The sequence below is a fragment of the Polypterus senegalus genome, chromosome 12, assembly GCF_016835505.1.
Source record: "Polypterus senegalus isolate Bchr_013 chromosome 12, ASM1683550v1, whole genome shotgun sequence".
Taxonomy (NCBI): domain Eukaryota; kingdom Metazoa; phylum Chordata; class Cladistia; order Polypteriformes; family Polypteridae; genus Polypterus; species Polypterus senegalus.
In genome coordinates this window covers 11,777,765-11,798,591 of record NC_053165.1, presented here as the reverse complement: position 1 = coordinate 11,798,591, position 20,827 = coordinate 11,777,765, and the positions used below count along the sequence as shown (strand labels likewise).

At 40.4% G+C, this 20,827-nt stretch overlaps 1 protein-coding gene across 1 annotated transcript in view; it reads right to left on the bottom strand.

Moving 5' to 3' along the window:
* Window positions 1-20,827, bottom strand: part of LOC120540180 (inositol 1,4,5-trisphosphate receptor type 1-like) — a 73,770-nt gene that overhangs the window by 37,712 nt on the left and 15,231 nt on the right. Inside the window, exons 5-9 of the mRNA XM_039770733.1 lie at window positions 9,226-9,409; window positions 7,310-7,563; window positions 4,161-4,361; window positions 2,973-3,083; window positions 1,573-1,668 (exon numbers count right to left, since the gene is read on the bottom strand). Coding sequence (XP_039626667.1) covers window positions 1,573-1,668; window positions 2,973-3,083; window positions 4,161-4,361; window positions 7,310-7,563; window positions 9,226-9,409 — 846 coding nt within the window. The remainder of the gene's footprint in view (window positions 1-1,572; window positions 1,669-2,972; window positions 3,084-4,160; window positions 4,362-7,309; window positions 7,564-9,225; window positions 9,410-20,827) is intronic.

Below are 20,827 nucleotides of genomic sequence, written 5' to 3'. Positions count from 1 at the left end.
GGGTGTGACGAGGATGGGCAGGATTAGAAATGAGGACATTAGAGGGTCAGCTCAGGTTGGACGGTTTGGAGACAAAGTCAGAGAGGCGAGATTGCGTTGTTTTGGACGAGTGCAGAGGAGAGATGAGGGGTATAATGGGAGAAGGGTGCTAAGGAAAGAGCTGCCAGACAAGAGGAGAAGAGGAAGGCCTAAGAGAAGGTTTATGGATGTGGTGAGAGAGGACATGCAGGTGATGGGTGTAACAGAACAAGATGGAGAGGACAGGAAGATATGGAAGAAGGTGATCTGCTGTGGCGACCCCCAACAAAAGCAGCCCAAAGAAGCCCATCTTCATATTCTCATTTCAAGAACAGCAAGAGTAGTAGCAAAACACGTAGCAATTTCTCCAACGCCTTCACCTTCCTGCCTACAAACAGGAATCAAACTGCAAGGTTTTGGATATTTCAGTAATGGCACACAAGAGCTCAATATTAACCACCATTCATAAAATTGTGGAAATTTCAAAGACAGCTAATGTAATCCGGTCCCATGTGCTGTGTGTAGTCTACACATGTCCTTATGTGCTGTGGAATTACAGACAGAGGGCCCACGGGACAAAGGAGCAGAAAACTCTTAAGCCGGTCACATAAGACAGCTGCCACTCCACACAGTGTATGGCTACAGCCACTCTAGGTTCTCTTTTAAAAACACGTCTGATTTTGCCTTTTCGACTCACTACCCTGAAAACTCTTGAAAGCTCTCTCTCCAGCTCTCTATATTTCTGAAAATGTTGGCCGAGCCTTGCAGTGTGAAAATGGAGAGTTTTGAAAACGCCGACGGTAACTGCACTCGGGCTCATCTGTCCATGCTCATTATTTAACCCTTCACGGACTAGACTGTGCTCATTCCCTTATTGGCACCTTTCATGGATTAAAATCACATTCCAGCATTGTGGATAAAGTGGAGTTGCTTTCTACAGCAATTGCCATTTTGCTTAACTATATACTGTACATCTAAATTGCACTTGAATGCAACATGTGTGCAAAATGCAAATTTACCAATTGCTACAGTTTTGAGATACTATAAATCCCGTGGCTGGCAGCATCATCATGCCATCAAGATTTTTTTTCCTTTGATGTATGACATATCTGTTCTGCTACACTGGGCATATCATGCGAGTTTTCTGTTTTAGTGTAATTATGAAAATGCTAGTGTGGACAGGGATTTTTTTTTTTAAAAACAAACCTTCATTTTTGAAATGAAAACATAGTAGTATGGACATAACCCAAGACAGGGCCCAAGGTTTGGTTTTTGGGTTGTAATATAAGCCTGCATCCATTGCCATCATTTGGCAATCTTCAACTACACAACAGTAAAAACTTGTCTCAATGGTCTTTTTGAGGTGCATTGCAAAAGCAAGTTACAAAGCACCAGGTTCATGAACTTCCAACTCTAAGAAACAGAGGAACTGTTAAACAGGAGCCGACAACCACAACAGTATGAGAAACTGAAAAACGGCAAAGTGAAGTGGAACAGAACAACAATGGAAGGAGATTCAAGTTCCACTTAGTGCCAGCCTGCCAGGTAACTTACCAGTTCCTTTGGTCGCATGTTGTAAAGAATCCTCTCTGCGTTTTCACTGTCATGCCGGCTCTCCATGATTGCTAGCAGCAGTTTTGAGGCATTGTTCTGATAAGAAACAAGTCTAAAATTAGCATGCAAGGTTTCAACACTTTTAAACATTACTCGGTAATAAGACTTCCAACAGGCCAGAACAAGTGCTCTGTAGTTTGGGGGGTTCCACTGTGGGAAATGAAAGTAGGGAAAGAGACCATAATGCACGAAAATACAATGACTTATAAGCGGAAGACACCCCCAGAAGCCACTAGAAAATGGGGCTAAACAGCAAAGGAGCAGTGAAACAGAAAGTTGATTAAGGGGAGCCAATCCCCAAACCAAAAAAAAAAAACTCTACATGTTAGACCGTTTTAGTCTATACATTCACCTGTCTAGTTTGTGTTATCCAGGGCTACATGGTGACAAAGCCGGTCTCACTGTGGGAATGACACAAGGCCTACTGAAGGCACCAGTGTGGACTTAAGTGATAGTCCAAGATGAAATCTCATCCACAACATGGGGTGGGACACACAAACACATACATCCCTAGCCTGACATTCTGGCATTCTGATCCTGCTGCTACCTTCAAATCCACCTTCGCCTTTGGTCAAACTTAAAATTAGCCAAAAGATGTGCATTTATTAAAAGACAACAAGAGTGATGTCAAAACCTTATAGTTTGAAGATTTTTTTCTTTCTAGGGAACTGGAAGAAAAACACATTAACATAAAAGGCCACACAAGTGCCCGTTGCTGTAGTTTTATATGAACAAGTAACATGTGAAAGGTTTAGCAAGGTATGATCAGCAGTGGCCATTATGGTCTCTACTACCTTAACTGCAAGGACGGCAAGAAGCAAAAGGGTCAACTTTTGTACAGCTTCATTTTCTAACAGACGGCACTGGTCCAATGGAGACAGTAATCCTATTCTTGGACTGAGTCAGTGAGCTAGCGGCTCCAACAGATTTCATTTTTCTGGATAAACAGCACATCTGTTTACCCCAGACATCACCCTGGACAGAATGTAAAGACCAAGAATGATGTACTTGAAGTGTACCGAGATAAAGAAATCTAACCTAGGGATGAGGACTAATATCTACCAATGCAAACATTGTGAAGTTTATGTAGCCAGGAACAGGATAAGCCTTTCTGTACCTTGGGTGGCTTTCATTCACAGAACTAAAATTGAACTGCCACCTCTTAAAGCAGACATACCTGGCTCTATATTTATTGATTAATGATAAGTTAACTGTTTGAAGTTTACCAGTGTGTCAGAGTAATAACTCAGTTCCATTCAAATGTAAAACTAAAGGTCACAGCTTAGCAGAAAGACCACTGACCTGCCTTAAACCCACCACCATACAGACACTAGACTTGCCTTGAGCTCCAGCACCAGGTCCATTCTCTTCTTTCCCAGGGGATTGATATCATTAAGAATGAGGGCAATAATGATGTCAATGCCATTGGATTCATGAGTTGCAATGCAGTTCTGAAACAAATATACACAAAAAAATCAATAAAAGAAAAGCCCACCCGAAACTTGACAGGAATGATCAGCCTTTTTATAGGGCCTTTCACTAAATGCTCCAAACAGCTCATTTCACCAACTTAAGACACAGCAGTTACAAACCAGGAGTAACCTTTCTTTTACAAAAAATAAGTTAACAAAAACTCTACTGTAATGAACTATAATTCAGTTTTCTTTGTTTTTAATTGCAAAGACCTTCACTGTTGGAGTTGGTCGTGAAAAAATAAAACTGCCTCTTTCAAAATGAACTAGGGGTGTCCTAAAAATGTTCATATCCTAAGGTCAAGCTGCAGACAGCCAGTGCTCTGTGCCATTGAGGAACCAATCAAACTACACCTACCCAAGGATGTTCATTATAGAATATCAATGATGTTACACAATACACCTACCTAGTTATTTGGGTGTTTCTCAACACACCCATTTCAAGGCATATCCCACGCTTTGTTATCCTAAAACATCCTTACGCTCTGCTTAAGATTGGGGTCATAGGAAGGTTATCTTACTCGTGAGTAATGACGACTATCAAGCAGGCTTTTCTTTTGGTAGAACTGTCACTTGGGTAGCAACACTGTCATGTGGTGCTGCAGGTTTTTGCTAGAACCTTCTCAGAGGTTTCAAAGGTGTAGATCATGTGACAGACGTGCTCTTTGTACAGCTGATCAACACAGCGCCTGAATCACAAAGCCCCAGCAGTCTGCAGCTAAAACCCCTTCAATTATTTGCAGTTCCATGCAGTTAGCTGAACCAACCAAGCATTCTTGTTGTAGGATTCACTTACATATTAGTTAGTATTCATAAAACAGAAGGAAATCTGCACGTAACCGTTTCATTTTAGGGGGACTTCCAAAGGAGCCAGTGATTGGTCCAGAATTGAACTGTGAACAGAACCATCTGAAGGTGGATGGATACACGCAGTTTAATTTGTGGCCACCCACCCATCAGAAGAGGAGGTCTGTTCAGCTAAGGAAAGCCATTTGTTTAGACTGGAAGTTAAGACTACACACAAGGAAAATTGAAAAGGCTTGGTTAAGTACACACCTGGTTCTCATGACAGGGCCCCTGGCAGTACTCTGTCAAGCTCTCAAGGGTCTGGTTGATAAGTGCCACATTCTTCTCATTGATGTATAGACCAAGTAGACCCAAGCCTCCAGTAGTGCTTCCACAAATACAGTCCAGGAACTGTAGAGTCTCACATACCAGGTTATAATTGGTTTTGTTATTCTGACATCTGAGAAAATTCTAAGGAAGAGAGAAAAAGAAAACCACCACCTATTTGCAACAAAAGAATACAGTAATCTTCATGAATAGTAAATGAGTGGTGCAAGTAAGGAAGAAAAGCTTTAGTCAAACAAGAGAAACATTTTGAACCCCATCCCAGTCCCTTACCATGTAGAGAAGACCACTACTACGGAGAAACATTCCACATGAAATTACATTTTAGATTCTCAAAAGCAAATGTAGATCTAATGAGCCGATTTCAGAATATTCCAATTCAAGGTGCTACACCTGACACAGCTTTTCCATCCTGAAAGTCTGAAGGAGTAGATCTACAATGCTTATAAAAAAAGTACTCCCCACCTTTGGATGTTCTCACAATTTTGTCATACAGTTAGAGTCATGTGCCAGCTTACAGCTTCATTTAGGATGGGCACTTGGCTTAATGTCAAAACTGAGGCTCTGTGGGTCTGGTGTGCGTCACCAGTAGGACACGCTAACTAACAGTACAGACTCTGTAGCACCAACTGATCTTTCAAGTCTGTGTCCGCATGCTGGGTCCATGTAAGGCTATGGTTCTCATCGACTGTTATGCCACATTGGGTTGTGGGTAGCAGTCGCCAATTTACCAGTGGGTTGTCTAAGCTAGCATTTCTCAACCAGTGTGTTGCAACCCATGTTGCCGCCAGAGGGTCGCAGGTTGCAATCATTGGTTTGTGAGCTGAATGCATAAGAATTAGCCACGTGGAACAGCACTAATGAAAACAAAGCTTAAAAGGGCCCTCCAACCGTCAGACAATAGGAGCACTTGTGATAGAATAAAAGACTTATTACTGTGGCTGGTTCTGACAATTTCTAGAACATAACGCTATTGTTTCCCTATAACTCTCAGCCTTAAGTATGAATTTTTTCAACTTGGGCATAAATTAGTGTATAAATGTTGAATCACAGTGAATTTAATCATTTTGACAATCAACAGGAGACAACGTGAAGACAGATCTGTGTACAAAGTTGTCCAAATTATAAAATATGCAACACAATATAAAACATATTATCCAAGTAATTCACCCATTCAAGTCAGTATTTGCCTTTAGCAGCCATGACAGCCTTGAATCTGTAGGCATAGGCATCTCTCTTCTGACAGCATTACACATCTCTACACTGCCATTTTTTCCCCCTTCTTTGCAAAATACTCAAGCTCAGTTAGACTGCATGGTGATCTTGAGTGACCAGCCTTTTTCCAATCCAGCCACAAATTTTCATTTGGATGGAGACCTGGACGTAGACTTGGCCATTCACATTGTTGCTTTGAAGCCATTCCTGTGTAGCTGTGGCCTTGTGCTTGGATTTCCCCGTCTTGCTGGAACACAAATCTTTCCCCAAAGCACATGTTTCTGGCAGACTGCACCAGGTTTTCCTCCAGTGTTCACTTTAACTCACAAGACTTTAAGGGCTTAGTGCAGAGAAGCATTGCCATAGCACGACGACACCACCACCAATGTTTCACATTGTGTTTGATAATTCACAGTATTTGGATTAAGACAAAAATGACATATAGCCTGACAGCTAAACAGCTAAGTTTCCGTCTCAGACCTTAGAATCTTCTTCCAGCTGACAGTCTCCCATTTGTCTCCTGGCAAACTCCAGCTGAGATGTCCTCTGTGTGTGTGAATCTCCACTCCCAGTCGCTGTACCTTGTAACTGCTTCAGAGTTCAGGTCCCTTGATGGCCTTTCTGACTCATCATCTTCCATTTTTGTGGACAGCCTGCTCTCTGTAGGTTTACTGCTGTGTCATGCTCTTTATTTTTTCATGATTGATTTAACTGGATATTCAGTGAGCTGGATATTCCCTTTTCTCCATCCTGAGTTGTGCTTTTAAATCCCCTTTTTATGGACCTGTGTGGAGTTTGTGTCTTCATTGTGTAGGTTAGACCACCATACTGACCCACCACAACTTGTCCCTTCCACATTAATATACATTTATACTATAGTCAATAGAAACCTCAGACAAGTGATAAACCCCACTGACCCTATGCTGTAACATCTAAAGCCAACTGGCGACCCTACTCATGATTTCGGGGTGCCATACAGTACTAAAGGGGTGAATACTCATGAGATCAGTACGTAATTTATATTTAATTACATTTAGACCACTTTGCAGAGATCGGTTTTAACTTTGACAGAGTCTCTGCTGATTTGGGTCAAAAAAAGCCAAATTAATTTCACTGTCATTCACAATAAAACGTGAAAACTTCCAAGGGGTTAATACGGTTTTAGAAGCACTGAATACATTTGCATATGTCCATCTTAGAAATCTAAAGACATATTACACTTGGACTTTTGGGACAGAAATTCCATCCCATGTCCAAGTAGTTTTTGCTTAACAATTTCAGCACCGGATGTTTTTCTTTGACAAGGACAGTAAGGAGTCCTGGTAAACTTCATGTTGTATTTTTATTTGCTCAAAAAGAAACCTAAATAAGAATCTGGATGGGGGAAGAACATCAGAATTGCCCTGGATTAGTAGGGGCAAAAAGATGCATGGTTGGGTTTGTGTAGAGATCAAGGCTTACAGTGAATATTTATGGTTTACGTATCTTTCTTATAAACCCTACTCATTTATAATCTTCGGCCTTAACCTTTAGATGTGATTTATAGTTTTATTTTATTGGTATTCATAACATGTGGAGGCACCATAAGAATCTTGCAGGTGAAGCACTGCCGTCACTCTTACTCAGCATCTGTTAGTGTATGGTGTTCATGTGCATCCACATATTTAAGAAATCCAGATAGAAGTAAAAATCTGTCAAGTACCAGTAGTCACAAGATTATGGACTGTTCAGTTAAGGATCATTACAGGTAAAATTATTAAAACGAGACATTCATTGTCACTAGGAAAAGTAGCCAAGCTCAGTTTAGGAGACCAATTAACAAGACCATCCAGGGACATTCTGGATTGTACAGCACTGACCTGCAGATCTCGGTTGTGATTCTCACACAGCAGCTGCAGGAATCGCAGGATGGGCTGCATGATCGCTATAATGACACTCATCTCCCCATCATCTTTGTTCTTGTCTCCTACGCTTGATTGACACTCCCCAGATGCAAAGTGCTCCTCAGGGTCTGCCTCCCTGCGGTAAGTGTTGTAGGCTTTCTTGGTGGCTGAGGAAGCTTCCAGCAGCTGATCTCTCACTTCTTCTGTTATCTGAACAGATGAATCTTTAGCTAAAATAAATAAATAAATTTCCTTTTTAAATTGCAAGTTTTACCCTTGAACACCCTAGAAAGGTAAAAATTGAAATAGGATATCTAATTGCTTTAAATAGGTTTGAGAATAAAAATGTGTCTAATTTCAAACAAATTAAATGAGCCAGTAAACAAGCAGGTAAGACCGTCACCCCTGCAGGGCACTCGCTACTACAAACTCACTTATTATCATAAACCTATCACTTGATGGCCTTAAAAATGATTTTGAAAGGTAAAGGAATCAATATGATGTGTGCACAATCAACTGGTGCCCCTTGCAGGATGGACCTTGAATTGCAGCAGTTACACAAAACTTTCCTAACAATGTGAAACCCTGAAGAGAATGACTGGGTTAAGAAAACGGATACCTCATGATCTATGGGGACTGGAAGTCTAATCTGGCTATGAACACCCCTTCACCTCTCTCCTAAAGGGGTTCAAAGTTTAGAAGCCATCTTAAACACACTGTACCTTAGTGTCACCTTATACAACTTCTAATCGGAGGGGATGTCATACTTGACAACTTCAGTTGCTGCTCTCCTTGCCCAAATATGTCAATTTACATACCGTATATACTCGTGTATAAGTCGGGTCTTGAGACCCGAAAAAAAAAAAACTGATCATAAAATCAGACCCCAACTTATATATCAGTTCAAAAAGGACTTAATTTTTATATAAACATCTTCTTGCTCCTCCAATCTTGCACCAGCTTCTCAGACGCATCGAATTTTGTTGCAGCAATGCAGTTACCAATTTCTTTCACCACTTCAGCGATGTTTAATTTTAAACCAGCTTTATATTTTCTTCTGATCGAACGCTCCATTGAAGATAAGGGATGGTCTTATGATGGTGTATGAGGGTGTGAGATACAAAAAAACACAAATCAGTGCAAACGTTGCTTTGGAATAGTTTGGGTATTACCGTGTGGTCGAGACTATATGACTGGTGGTCAAAGAAACACACCAGGACTGCCCCTCACTCTTAAGATTATGCAAGTAAATTCTGCGACTGAAGTTTGCTGGAACACACTATAATGTGACGTGGCATTAAGTCATATTACTTAATCCTTAAAAATCTGAGAATGGGAATAAAGGAAAACAAAAGCATCTTGATTCTGTAACATGAGTAAGTAACAGGTCAACAAACTGCACAGCATTAGATGCACTGAGAATTAGGTGGTATAATGTGGTGGCTGCATGGTATTCCAATGCTGAAACTCTTTTAACCAAGTGGTAACCACCCAACTCCCAAAATCCACATTAAAACGGACTGGACACTCATAATGGTGCATGACTTGACACCTACTTTGAGATGTTCTCCTGTGAACCTCATTCCAAGAGCCATTGGGAAAATTAAAGATGCATGAATAAGAATGGTTAGAGCATTTTATAATCAAGGTCTCATCAGAAACAGTCCACTTGTTCTGCACTACAGACGTCCGCTGAATCTACACACACACACAAAGGAGCTAACAGTTTCAGACCATGAGCCATCGGAGTTGCCCCCACTTTTACTGAAAGCACATATTTGGGTGCCATGAAAGGAGAACTGCATCACAGGCCATCTCGCAATTACCGGCCAGAACATTTTTCACAAAAACTGCACAAAACCGTTGTCTCACTCCCACATCCTAGAACATACCTTTCTTCCGAATTGGCACATCTCTGTCAGATGAGTCGTCGTCTTTCTTTTTGTTGCCCAGGTCACTAGTGTTGACTGTGACCGTGGCCTTAATTTCCTGTTGAGCCAGCTTCATGCGATCATAGAACACTTTAAAAAACTTTTCAGACTTCCGATCCTCTGTAAGCCGACAGAAAAATGAACGCTGAAATGGTAAGAGGCAAAGTCCTGTTAGGCATTCTGTGCTGTTGTGCTACCATACAACTTAAGTGTGAGCAATTAGAAGTGTAAAATTGAAAACGAGAGCAGCAAGATCATTTAGATTTCATTAAGTTAAAAAATGGCCATGTTAAACACAGCATACAAAAAGGAAAAAAAAAAATAAAAATCTATGCAAAGGCTTTACAGGTGCATCAAGGCCACCACAGGCCGAGCCCAGTAGAATAGGTTCACCACAACTCTGTTAGTGTCTAATCTAGCACATCTAAACTTGTGACCTGTGGCACCCAATCTGGTTTATACTTGACTTCAACACTAAAATGGGACTTGCAGTATACAGGTGCTGGTCATAAAATTAGAATATCATGACAAAGTTGATTTATTTCAGTAATTCCATTCAAAAAGTGAAACGTGTATATTAGATTCTTTCATTACAAACAGACTGATGTATTTCAAAATGTTTATTTCTTTTAATTTTGATGATAACTGACAACTAATGAAAGTCCCAAATTCAGTATCTCAGAAAATTATAATATTGTGAAAAGGTTCAATACTGAAGACACCTGGTGCCACACTCTAATCACCTGCAAAAGCCTTTAAATGGGGTCTCAGTCGAGTTCTGTAGGCTACACAATCATGGGAAAGACTGCTGACTTTACAGTTGTCCAAAAGACAACCATTGACACCTTGCACAAGGAGGACAAGACAAAAGGTCATCGCTAAAGAGGCTGGCTGTTCACAGAGCTCTGTGTCCAAGCACATTAATAGAGAGGCGAAGGGAAGGACAAGATGTGGTAGAAAAAAGTGTACAAACAATAGGGATAACCGCTTGTACCCTGGAGAGGATTGTGAAACAAAACTGGGGGGGAGATTCACAAAGAGTGGACTGCAGCTGGAGTCAGTGCTTCAGGAACCACCAGGCACAGACGTATGCAAGACATGGGCTTCAGCTGTCGCATACCTTGTGTCAAGCCACTCTTGAACAAGAGACAGCGTCAGAAGCGTCTCGCCTGGACTGCTGCCGAGTGGTCCAAAGTTATGTTCTCTGATGAAAGTACATTTTGCATTTCCTTTGGAAATCAAGGTCCCAGAGTCTGGAGGAAGAGAGGAGAGGCACAGAATCCACGTTGCTTGAGGTCCAGTGTAAAGTTTACACAGTCAGTGATGGTTTGGGGTGCCATGCCATCTGCTGGTGTTGCTTCCTGCTGCTGACGAACTTTATGGAGATGCAGATTTCATTTTCCAACAGGACCTGGCACCTGCACAAAGTGCCAAAGCTACCAGTACCTGGTTTAAGGACCATGGTATCCCTGTTCTTAATTGGCCAGCAAACTCGCCTGAACTTCACCCCATAGAAAATCTATGGGGTATTGTGAAGAGGAAGATGCAATACGCCAGACCCAACAATTCAGAAGAGCTGAAGGCCACTATCAGAGCAACATGGGCTCTCATAACACCGGAGCAGCATCACAGACTGATCGACTCCATGCCACGGCGCATTGCTGCAGTAATCCAGGCCAAAGGAGCCCCAACTAAATATTGAGTGCTGCACATGTTCACTTTTCATGTTCATACCTTTCAGTTGGCCAACATTTCTAAAAATCCTTTTTTGCATTGGTCTTAATGGATATTCTAATTTTCCGAGATACTGAATTTGGGACTTTCACTAGTTGTCAGTTATAATCATCAAAATTTAAATAAACATTTGAAATACATCAGTTTGTTTGTAATGAAAGAATCTAATATACAAGTTTAACTTTTTGAATGGAATTACTGAAATAAATCAACTTTGTCATGATATTCTAATTTTATGACCGGCACCTGTAAGCCTTTATGTACAGGAAAGCAGACCAAGGACACCGAAGAGTTTGCAAAATAATGTATATACATGCATACATGTAAGAAACTGAAAAAAGTGTCAGTGTCAGTGATGGCATGCAAGGTTAAGGTCCCAAGCTCTCCTTCCCACCCAGACACTGAACAAGACGGGAATAGCAAGTTTGCCAGGGTCCCCGTTTAAGTAGGCAGCACTCTGTCGTCCACCAGTAGATAATTACATGTCTTACTCAAGGTCCATATCGGATTTGACTTCATGCATGTTGGGTGGTGTCTCTGCACATCAGCATTCCATAGCTCTGCAGCTTATTCGGGCTGATTTTTCAATAGTGTTTAATACAATCGAAGCGCAAGTGGCAAAGGCAGTGGGGACAGTTTCACACCATTCATGAGATCCTGGGAGCAGACAGAGGTGGTCAGCATGGGAGCCTCCGGGATCTGTGCTGCAAAGTGAGCCAAGAATTTTATGCCTCCACTGCATTGCTCAACCCAGATGCTTTGATGGTATGTTTGACACAGAACAAGTCATGAGTAATTTGGAAAAGAGGACTTCTGTGGTATTGTCCTCAAAATTGGAACACAGAAATAAGCTAGCACCACAAAGCCAATAATAAGTGTGGAGCGACTGGGTTCAGACAACAGTGTTTGTACCGGATGATGCCATTTGAGTGCTGCTATAAAGTTTTAAAGAATGGACTGGTGGAGGCCGGAAGGTAAAGCAAACAATGCGTTTAATGACAATTCAACTGTAGTACAACAGGTGCTTTGTCAGACACTTTCTGGAAGAGGGTTTCTTGTTTTGTATCTAAGGACTAACTCTACCACCCAAGTGGAGCCAGTAATGGAAGCAGTAACTGTGGGTAATGGAAGGGTCTCTCAACTCGCATGTGAACGGAGTTGTGTCTAAAACACACTTGGCAGAGGTGTCTGTCCTCTTACAACACCAGAATACTGGAGCGCTCATGAGACAATGAAGTCACCCCACAGGCTCCAAACCCTCAAAATGCGATGCAGGATTGGATCAATGTGCAAATTCTGGATGTCATGCCTGTAACTGATATTTTCTAGGTCATGTATGCCAATTCCAGTATTTCCTTTTACATTTTTTTTCTACAGTTTGCACATATACACACACTGTAACCAAATGGTAACTTGAAGAAAAATCAAACACATTAGACAGATTACCAATTCAGACGTGTGTAAAGAAACTGCTTCATACCTACAGCCACACACCTTTATAATGCCTCACTGGGACAGCTTGATCTTCAGCCAAGTCAAGTTTTTTGTAATTTGTGTGTTTATTTGAGGAGGCTGGTTGTTTGTTATATTAAAATATTTGTGTTTGTTTAAAAAAAAAAAAAATCCCCCATGGCCCCAATAAGTCTACATGTCTATTATACAGCTTTCATATCTTTTATATAGTGTCTTGTCTATCTAGTTTATGCCCACTTCAGCATCGTTTATTGATGCTTACCAAATTCAGGAGCAAACAAAGTAATAAACATTCTTGCTTGCATATTACGATTGGCATCAATGGAAACCTGCACTGCTGCTCTGAATGTATGAGTAAAGGATTTTGCTTTCAAGCCATTTTGACTGAATGTCTCAATTTTCTTGTATAAAAGGTCAACTGACAAAAGAGCAGCAGTGCAGTGCCGATATGTTTTGTGTATTTATTTTTTTTGCCCTTCAGCATTGAGGTAGGCAGTTCACCTGTCAGAGAGGAGCTCCTTGTAGAGGACTCAATTCATTCCATTAACACAGAAGATCTACTGCGTTCTGCTGCTATCTTGTCACTGGCAGTTAACAGGGTGCCTGTGCAGTAAACCATACAGTGCTCAGTGAGACAGTGTGTGTCTATTATAGGTTACAATGAATACATTCCCACCACATGAAGTAATCTAGTATACAGCTTTGAATCATACCAGGTCAACAGTGATATTGCCCGATTTGCCACACAATCCTAATGCTAGAGCTACCTCTGTCTTGCATGCCCATCAACACTGGACCTGTGAATCACTCTTTTATACTCAAAGTGCAGGCAGGTTAAAAGTTAAAAATCCCAGGAGTTCACTCACTTAAATGACAGAAATGCAACGTAGATGCAAGTCTCAGGCCAGGTAAAGAGCTAAAACAATCGGAATACTATGCAAAGACTATTTTGGCTGAGAAGTAAAATGCACAGGAGTGTATCCTGTAGTAATTTGAACTCAACAGTTTCCTCATTGATCTTTCACGGAATGCATCTCGCGTATTTAAAAAATCTGTCGTTAGCCGTCCCACTTCACTGTTCCGAGTCTGTATGTGCATAAGCCTTAGTGCATCATGATGCCACCATCATTGTGTGCCTAAACTGGCAGTGTTCTGGCTTTGTTCTCAAGTAAGCCAACAGACAATTGCCATTAATTACACTAAATCAAGACTCCGTACAGAACTCCATTGAATTTACAAAGATTTGACACTACAATTTACCAGTAACTCCCAGAATTGCACACGTGTAAAAAGTGGTCCACATACTGGGTGTCTAAATGCAAGTCATATGGAGCTCATTCTTGATTACCCAACTGATTTACGCTGTGAGCAGCCTTATGAAAAAACTTCTAGAGATGACGGAACTGGTGTTGGGGGTGAAGATGCAGCGGAGCAGTACAATAATTTCTGCTGTGATATCATCAGTACATCAAGTATCGTGATTTTTCTTCCCTTTAATTTTTGCATCGTGTATAGATTTGCAAATGTGTGCAGTATACCACTTGTTGGAATACAAAACGCAACTCATTGGATGGCTGCATGCACAAATAAATGTTATTTTTGGTTTTATTACACTGTAATTTTAACTAAGATGACATGACATGTGGATCACTCGACAAGAGTAATGCAAGATTTTATTCATGGACAGTTTTGATGACCTGGTTGCCACCTATGCTTTAAGAGACTCCGCTATCTCTCTCTGTTCTGCATTAAAAACATCTGATTAAAAGTTCTCAGCCATCACTAACTATTAGAGAGGGAAAACCACAAAATATTTTTGGGTGGAGTATTTCTTTAAGGCTGATTTACACTCAATTTGGAATTTACAAACTTTGCTAAGGTTTCTTGTATTTCCTTCAAACTGCTCCACACATTCACATGCCCACAAGCTGAAGGTCCTCCAATGCCCTTTTTTTGCTGTACCTGACCAGGAGAGATGAAACAAAGCTCTGTAAGCAACAGAAAGAGCAGATAGCATCCTTATTAAAAACAACACCGTCACCTGGGTGTTAAGTAGCATGGCTGAATATTCGCAGTTGTACTATGGTGTAAGCCAAAATCATCAAAGTACATTTCCACTATTTAATAATAATAATAAAAAAATAGATCAGATAGATTGATAAAAACATTCGATTATGTGGATCTGATTTGTCCATAGGGACAGGACTTCAACTTCGTTCAAATGAAACAAAGCAATAAACATCAAGATCACAGAATTAAATCACAATACTTTATACTGCTAAATGTCAAAATAAAAAGAAGTGATTGATGGTATTGCATCACAGGATCTCTTGCAATTGCTACCCCAATGGATATACAATTATAGAATGTCAAAAATAGAGTCTAGACGTTAGATTCCTAACCAGTGGTCAATTATCTCTCTGTATGGTAAATTCTGGTCATCTATAAAAAAATTGTAAAACTTAAAGTGCAAGGGCAGTGAGAAACGTCAACCTCAAACTTGCATCTAATCCTACAACATCTCTGCTCGAGAGCGGGGGAGAAAAAAAAAAAATCTGCACTATCTAGGACGGCGTGAAAGGCCTCTTACATAACTAATCCACATTCAAGGCTGTCGTAGCAGCTCTGCATCTCAGACAACACAGTTCAAGTGTTCAAATCCCAATTAGGAAAGCAAAAGAATGGCAGTGTTCTTCAGCACATTTGGCAGACGGCTCTGTTCTAAGAGTGTCATATGGGCAACAAGTTCACTTGCACTGCTGCAAAAGCCCACAGGTTAATGAGGGACAGCCCCCCACACAAAGGAGTGAACCTCGACAGACAGCAGTATGATCCAAAGCTGCATCCAGCTCAAAATGGTCATCTTATAAAAAGCTTTCCAAGCAAGAGAAGAAAAAAAAAAAAACACAAACCAGTGAGACTCCCATAATGGTTATTGGTAATATCAGTGAAAATATCTGCACCTAATGCTCATGGCACACATGCGGCCAGTCACCATGTTAATCAATGCTGTTCATATTTTTTTCACTGAATGCAGCGTTTATCCCACTGACTACATGTTCTTGTCTCATCAATGCATGGGTGGTTGGACTTCTAAGAGACTTAAATTTCGTGTTTTTTGTCCTTACATAATTCAAAATATGGGAATTAATGGAGGCTCATATAGTGGATTCAGAAAGTCTTCAGACCGCTTCAATGTGTTGTAGATTACATTTTAAATGGATAAATTTACCGTTTTGCCCATCAGTCTACACTCAATAACCCGTAATGACAAAGTGAAAAACAGGTTATCAGAAAATGTCCACAAATTTATTTAAAAAAAAAAATCCCTGAAATCCCTCATTCCTAGAAGTCTTGTGACCCTTTGCTGTGGCATTCAACATTGTGCTGAAGTGCATCTCGTTTAATTCTTCCCGAGATGTGTTAACGTGCTGTCCACCTGTGGCACACTGAATTGACTGGATGTAGATTACAAAAGGCACACCTGTACCTGTGTGTAGAAGGTACCACAATGCACACAGCACAACAGAGAAAACACTAAGCCACGAAGTCCAAGAAACTCTGCCTCACCATGCAGGTCCACATAGATCAGGGAGAGAGGATAAAACCAATTTCTAAAGCTTTGAGTGTTCCCAGAAACAAAGCGACCACAATAATCGAGAAACAGAAGTTTGGAACAATCACAGCTCTTAATAGAGCAGTTTGTCCAACCAAACTGGGTTCTATCCAAACCCCTTCCTACCCAGTTACTCAATGGTCACCAACAGAGATCTGCAGAGTCCTCTGAGATGGGAGAATCGAACAGAAGGATAACGGTCTCAGAACTTCTACCATTTAACACCTGATTTGATGAAGCTATTCAAGTAAAAGGTACACGATGGTGCTTATAGGACTCTGAGCATGAGCAGAAACCTGCTCCAGAGTACACACGACCTCAGACCTGGGCAACATGTTGCCTATCAGCAGGATAACGGCCCAACGGATATAGTCAAGAAAATGCTGGTGTGATTTTGGGACAAGTCGCCAAATGTCCTTGAATGTCCCAGCCAAAGCACTGACTCAAACCTCATAGAACATGTATGGCGAGACACGAAGATGGCAGTATACAGAACCTTCCCATCCAATCTAATGAAGCTTGAGGGGATCTGCCAGGAAGAATGGGATCAACTGCACAAAGCCAGGCATACAAAGCTTTTAAAGACTTACCAAGAAGACTAAAAGCTGGAATTGCCACCAAAGTACATAAGGGATGAACATTCATGAAGGACATCTTTCAGAATTTGATTTTTAAAATTTTTAGAACTTGTTTTCACATTGTCAATTCTGATTACTGAATGTAGAGTGATGGATAAAAATGTCAAATTTATCCATTTAAAATTAAATCTACAACATGAATCGTGCAAAGAGTGAAAGGGTTTCAATACTTTATGAATCCACTTCACGTTTTAGGCTTCTGGAACTCCAAGCAGATCTAATGGAGTGAGTTTAATTGCGTACACTTCAAATGATAACACCCTGCCATTCAATCACTGACTACAGCCAGTAAATACTTTCTTAGGCAGCATTAGAGACTTGAAGGGAAAGAATAAAATGTATCTTATGGTTCATCTGTGATTTTTAAAAAGGGTTATATGGCACAAGGGCAAGTGACAGAGGGTTAGCCATTGTGGATGCTCCATGTACCAGACACTATGCTACTCGCAGCAATCCCTGCATTTGAAGGCACCAAATATTTCGATCCAGTAACTTCAAATATACAAACCACAGGGTTGGCGAATGGCTATTTGTCATAAAAGGCATCCAGATTGGTCAAATTACCACCACACACATGAAGTAAAAAGTGCATCTTTGTTTAGAAAAATCAAGGAAACTGAATAAGCTACACGTGACCATGCACAGAAGACCCTTCATATAAAGCATTTTATTCAGAGCTACTCGCTTGTGATAATCAATTTCTAACTCTGATTTGTAACATGCCTTACTAAACACTACCATAGACTGATGTTTACTCCGTTATGTTGACTAACTTTCTCGTAAGTCGCTTTGGATAAAAGCATCTGCTGAGCACATAAATGTAAACTGCAGGGGTTTCCCAACTCCAATAATGTGGCAGCTGAAATGAATTGCTTAGGGACTCAAATGTCAGGAGTCAAGTTTCATTTAAGTCCATGACTTGAGTTCAGGGGCTAAACCATTAAGGGGCCACATTGTCTGATTCACAACATAATGTTCTCAACTCAACTTGAGTGGAATTAAAACCTAATTGATTGTCGTGTGTGTGTGTCAGAGGCGTTTTCAATTTTGAGCAGCCTTATCCATCACAGACAAGAAATAAAACCTTTCAGATGACAGTAATGGTGGTCATGATTAGCACTGCATTGCAACAAACTGCAGAATGCACAACTTTTAGACATCCCTTCTACCCGAACTACTACTCCCCTAAATTGCTGTGATGTAATAAGTTCCATCTGGCCTGCTATAATGCTGAACATTACCATTAATGCACACTGTTGGGTGTTTAGTCCACATTAGCACCACAACTACCACCGCTTATTAAAGAGCGAGCCTTGTTGTTTTGCGCCACACATTTCTTTAGACTGGCTCATGGTGCTGGATTGCTTTGCCTAATTCTTATCAAGTCCACTGTTTGAAGAATTAAGGTTCATGCATCTTTTAACTGGACCACTACAAAACAAGGTGATACGGATAATTTGAGGGGCAAGTGTTTCAAGTGGTACTCCACCCCAAAATGATACTCATATACGTTACTTACCTAATGTAGTTTGTAGTGATGGCTAACCTTAAACTTTTCTCTTCGTTCTGTGTGAAAACATGAGTATGGTAACCAATGCTAAACAGCAGCAAACAATATTACATTTTTTTTTCCATGATCATGTTGTGTAATCCATACATCAAGTCATCCAGTCATATGCTACAGCATCCCATTGTTTTTTTTATTAAATACTAAAATATTGCTACCCAAATAATTCACACCCAGAAAAGAAAGTGATCTAAAATGGAGCTCACTCAGACGTGAACGAGCATTTGAATTGTACACCTGCCTCCCCCCATTGTTACAAATGATGCTGTACTGTACATTCATATCCACATCTGGAGTACCTTGGGATTGTTTAGTGCCAGTTGGTGAATGTGGATGGGTGAATCAACCTTCTGCTTGTTGAAGCATCTCGCATCTGAGAATGTTTTCTTTCCTTTTTGTTCAATTTTAAATCTTTAGTTGTATTACTCTTAGGGAAAAGCTCACTGTGGATATCAAGTGAAGCAACAGAGTAGCCAATCAGTAAGGCTGTTAGTGTGACCAATTAAATGGGGGTGCTCTTATACTTCAGAGAGTTTTAGTTCACAATAGCTGGTTCATTTAACAATGTTTTAGTAAAGAAAATGAATGTGCTTGGCACGTTACGAGAATACAACTGGATGACTCCACATGTGGATTATGTGACACACCTTCAAAGCCCCCCCTCTACCTCACTCAGCTCCTCGCTCCGTACACTCCTTGAGGAGTTATCTCCTTACTGTCCCACACACCAGACTCTCCATCCTGGGAGACAGGCAGGTCCTTCAGTGTTACGGCCCCTCAACTCTGGAAATCTTCCTCAGTCTCTCGGAGATTGCTCCTCTTTCTTCACCTTTAAATCTCAACTGAAAACTTTCCTCTTCTACGAACTTTTGCTTTACATACACATTAAAAAAAAATGTACATAGAAGACAACCTTGGGTTTGTGAAAGGTGCTCTATAAATGCAACTTAACATATGATTTTCATGCAAACTTTTTGCTACTGTTATTCAGCATTGGTCAGCATAGATTGAAACTGAAACGTCTGTTCTTGATTAAAACAGAAGATTAAATGTTTCTTTCCCTCAGTCATCACTATAAACCATATGGGATAAGTACATTTTGCTTGGAGCATTCCTTTCAGACATGTAACAACAATGCTGTAGGGTCTAAACAAGTTAAGAAACCAAGTAGCTAACTAGCCTGTTTTTATTTTTAATCTGGTTTAAATTGCCCTTAAATATTGCTAATGTAATTAAATGTTAAAATTAGAGATCATGATATTTTAATATTGCTACCTATCAATAATATTCCCCATTTTTCCATTAAATGAAGTTGGGGGAAGAAAAAGCAATTACTGTAAATTGGCCATTTTTTCCATATTTGTTAATGTGCAGAGAATGCTCTTTCAGGGCTGCCCTTGTCAAAGATTATTCAGTTACTGGACATTGCAGAGAGTTTCATAGATAAAGAAATAATCACCATTTAAGATATGAATATGTCATGGAGAGAGGCTCCACCATACAGTACATCTGTTACATTACACAATAAATAGATTAGTAGAATACTAATAGATAGAAGTCATTTCTACGACCTGTCTGGAGTTTCAGCTGATTGTGGAAGGGGCAACTTGGTGAGTCATTATGGTGACCAGGCCTACACCATGAATACAAAAGATCACTCTAAGCAAATCCATGAAAACTACATGTCAGGGCACAAAGACAAAAACTATCCAAGTTACTGAATATCAATCTAAAGCACGGGTGTCGAACTCCGGTCTTGGAGGGCCGCAGTGGCTGCAGGTTTTCATTCTAACCATCTTCTTAACTAATGACCAGTTTCCGCTGCTAATTAACAACTTTTGCCTTAGTTTTAATTAACTTGACTTGGACCGCCTATTTGTTTCTTTTCCCTTAGTTAGCCGCCTAATTATAATGAGATGCAAAACAAGACACCGTGTGACCAGCTAACCACAGTATCTGAAAAATAAAGAAAGGTGAAGGTCTCAGTAAGGTTAATCTGCTGAGGTCATCAAAACATTTTGACAGTGTTCTTAGAAAAAACAGAAAATCCACAGTTTTGGAAATGTCTGCTGTGGCAGAATGTGAGCAGCAACAAGCCATGGAATTAAACAATGGGTTTAATTTAAAACAAGAATTGGCTCCTCATTAGGAAACTAGTTGGAGTTTGATGTTCAAATTTAGCTGGTCATCATCTGTCGGCCCGTTTCACATCTCATTTCTGTTTGACTACCATTTAATGGAGAAAAGAATCAATTCAGAGGACTTAATCCTTAAACACAGGACTATTAAAATGAAGGGAAATTAAGTTAATTAGCAGTGAAAACTGGTCACTGATTAGAAAAATTGTTAGAATGAAAACCTACAGCCACTGCGGCCCTCCAGGACTGGAGTTCAACATCCCTGATCTAAAGCAACTATTCAGAGTATAACAATTTGCCTGTAGCAGGCCATCAACAAAAACTCGGTGATCATGCAATATGCCACCAAGAGAACTTTGAAGGAGTCATAAGTTACCATGGATAAGATTGGAGAGAC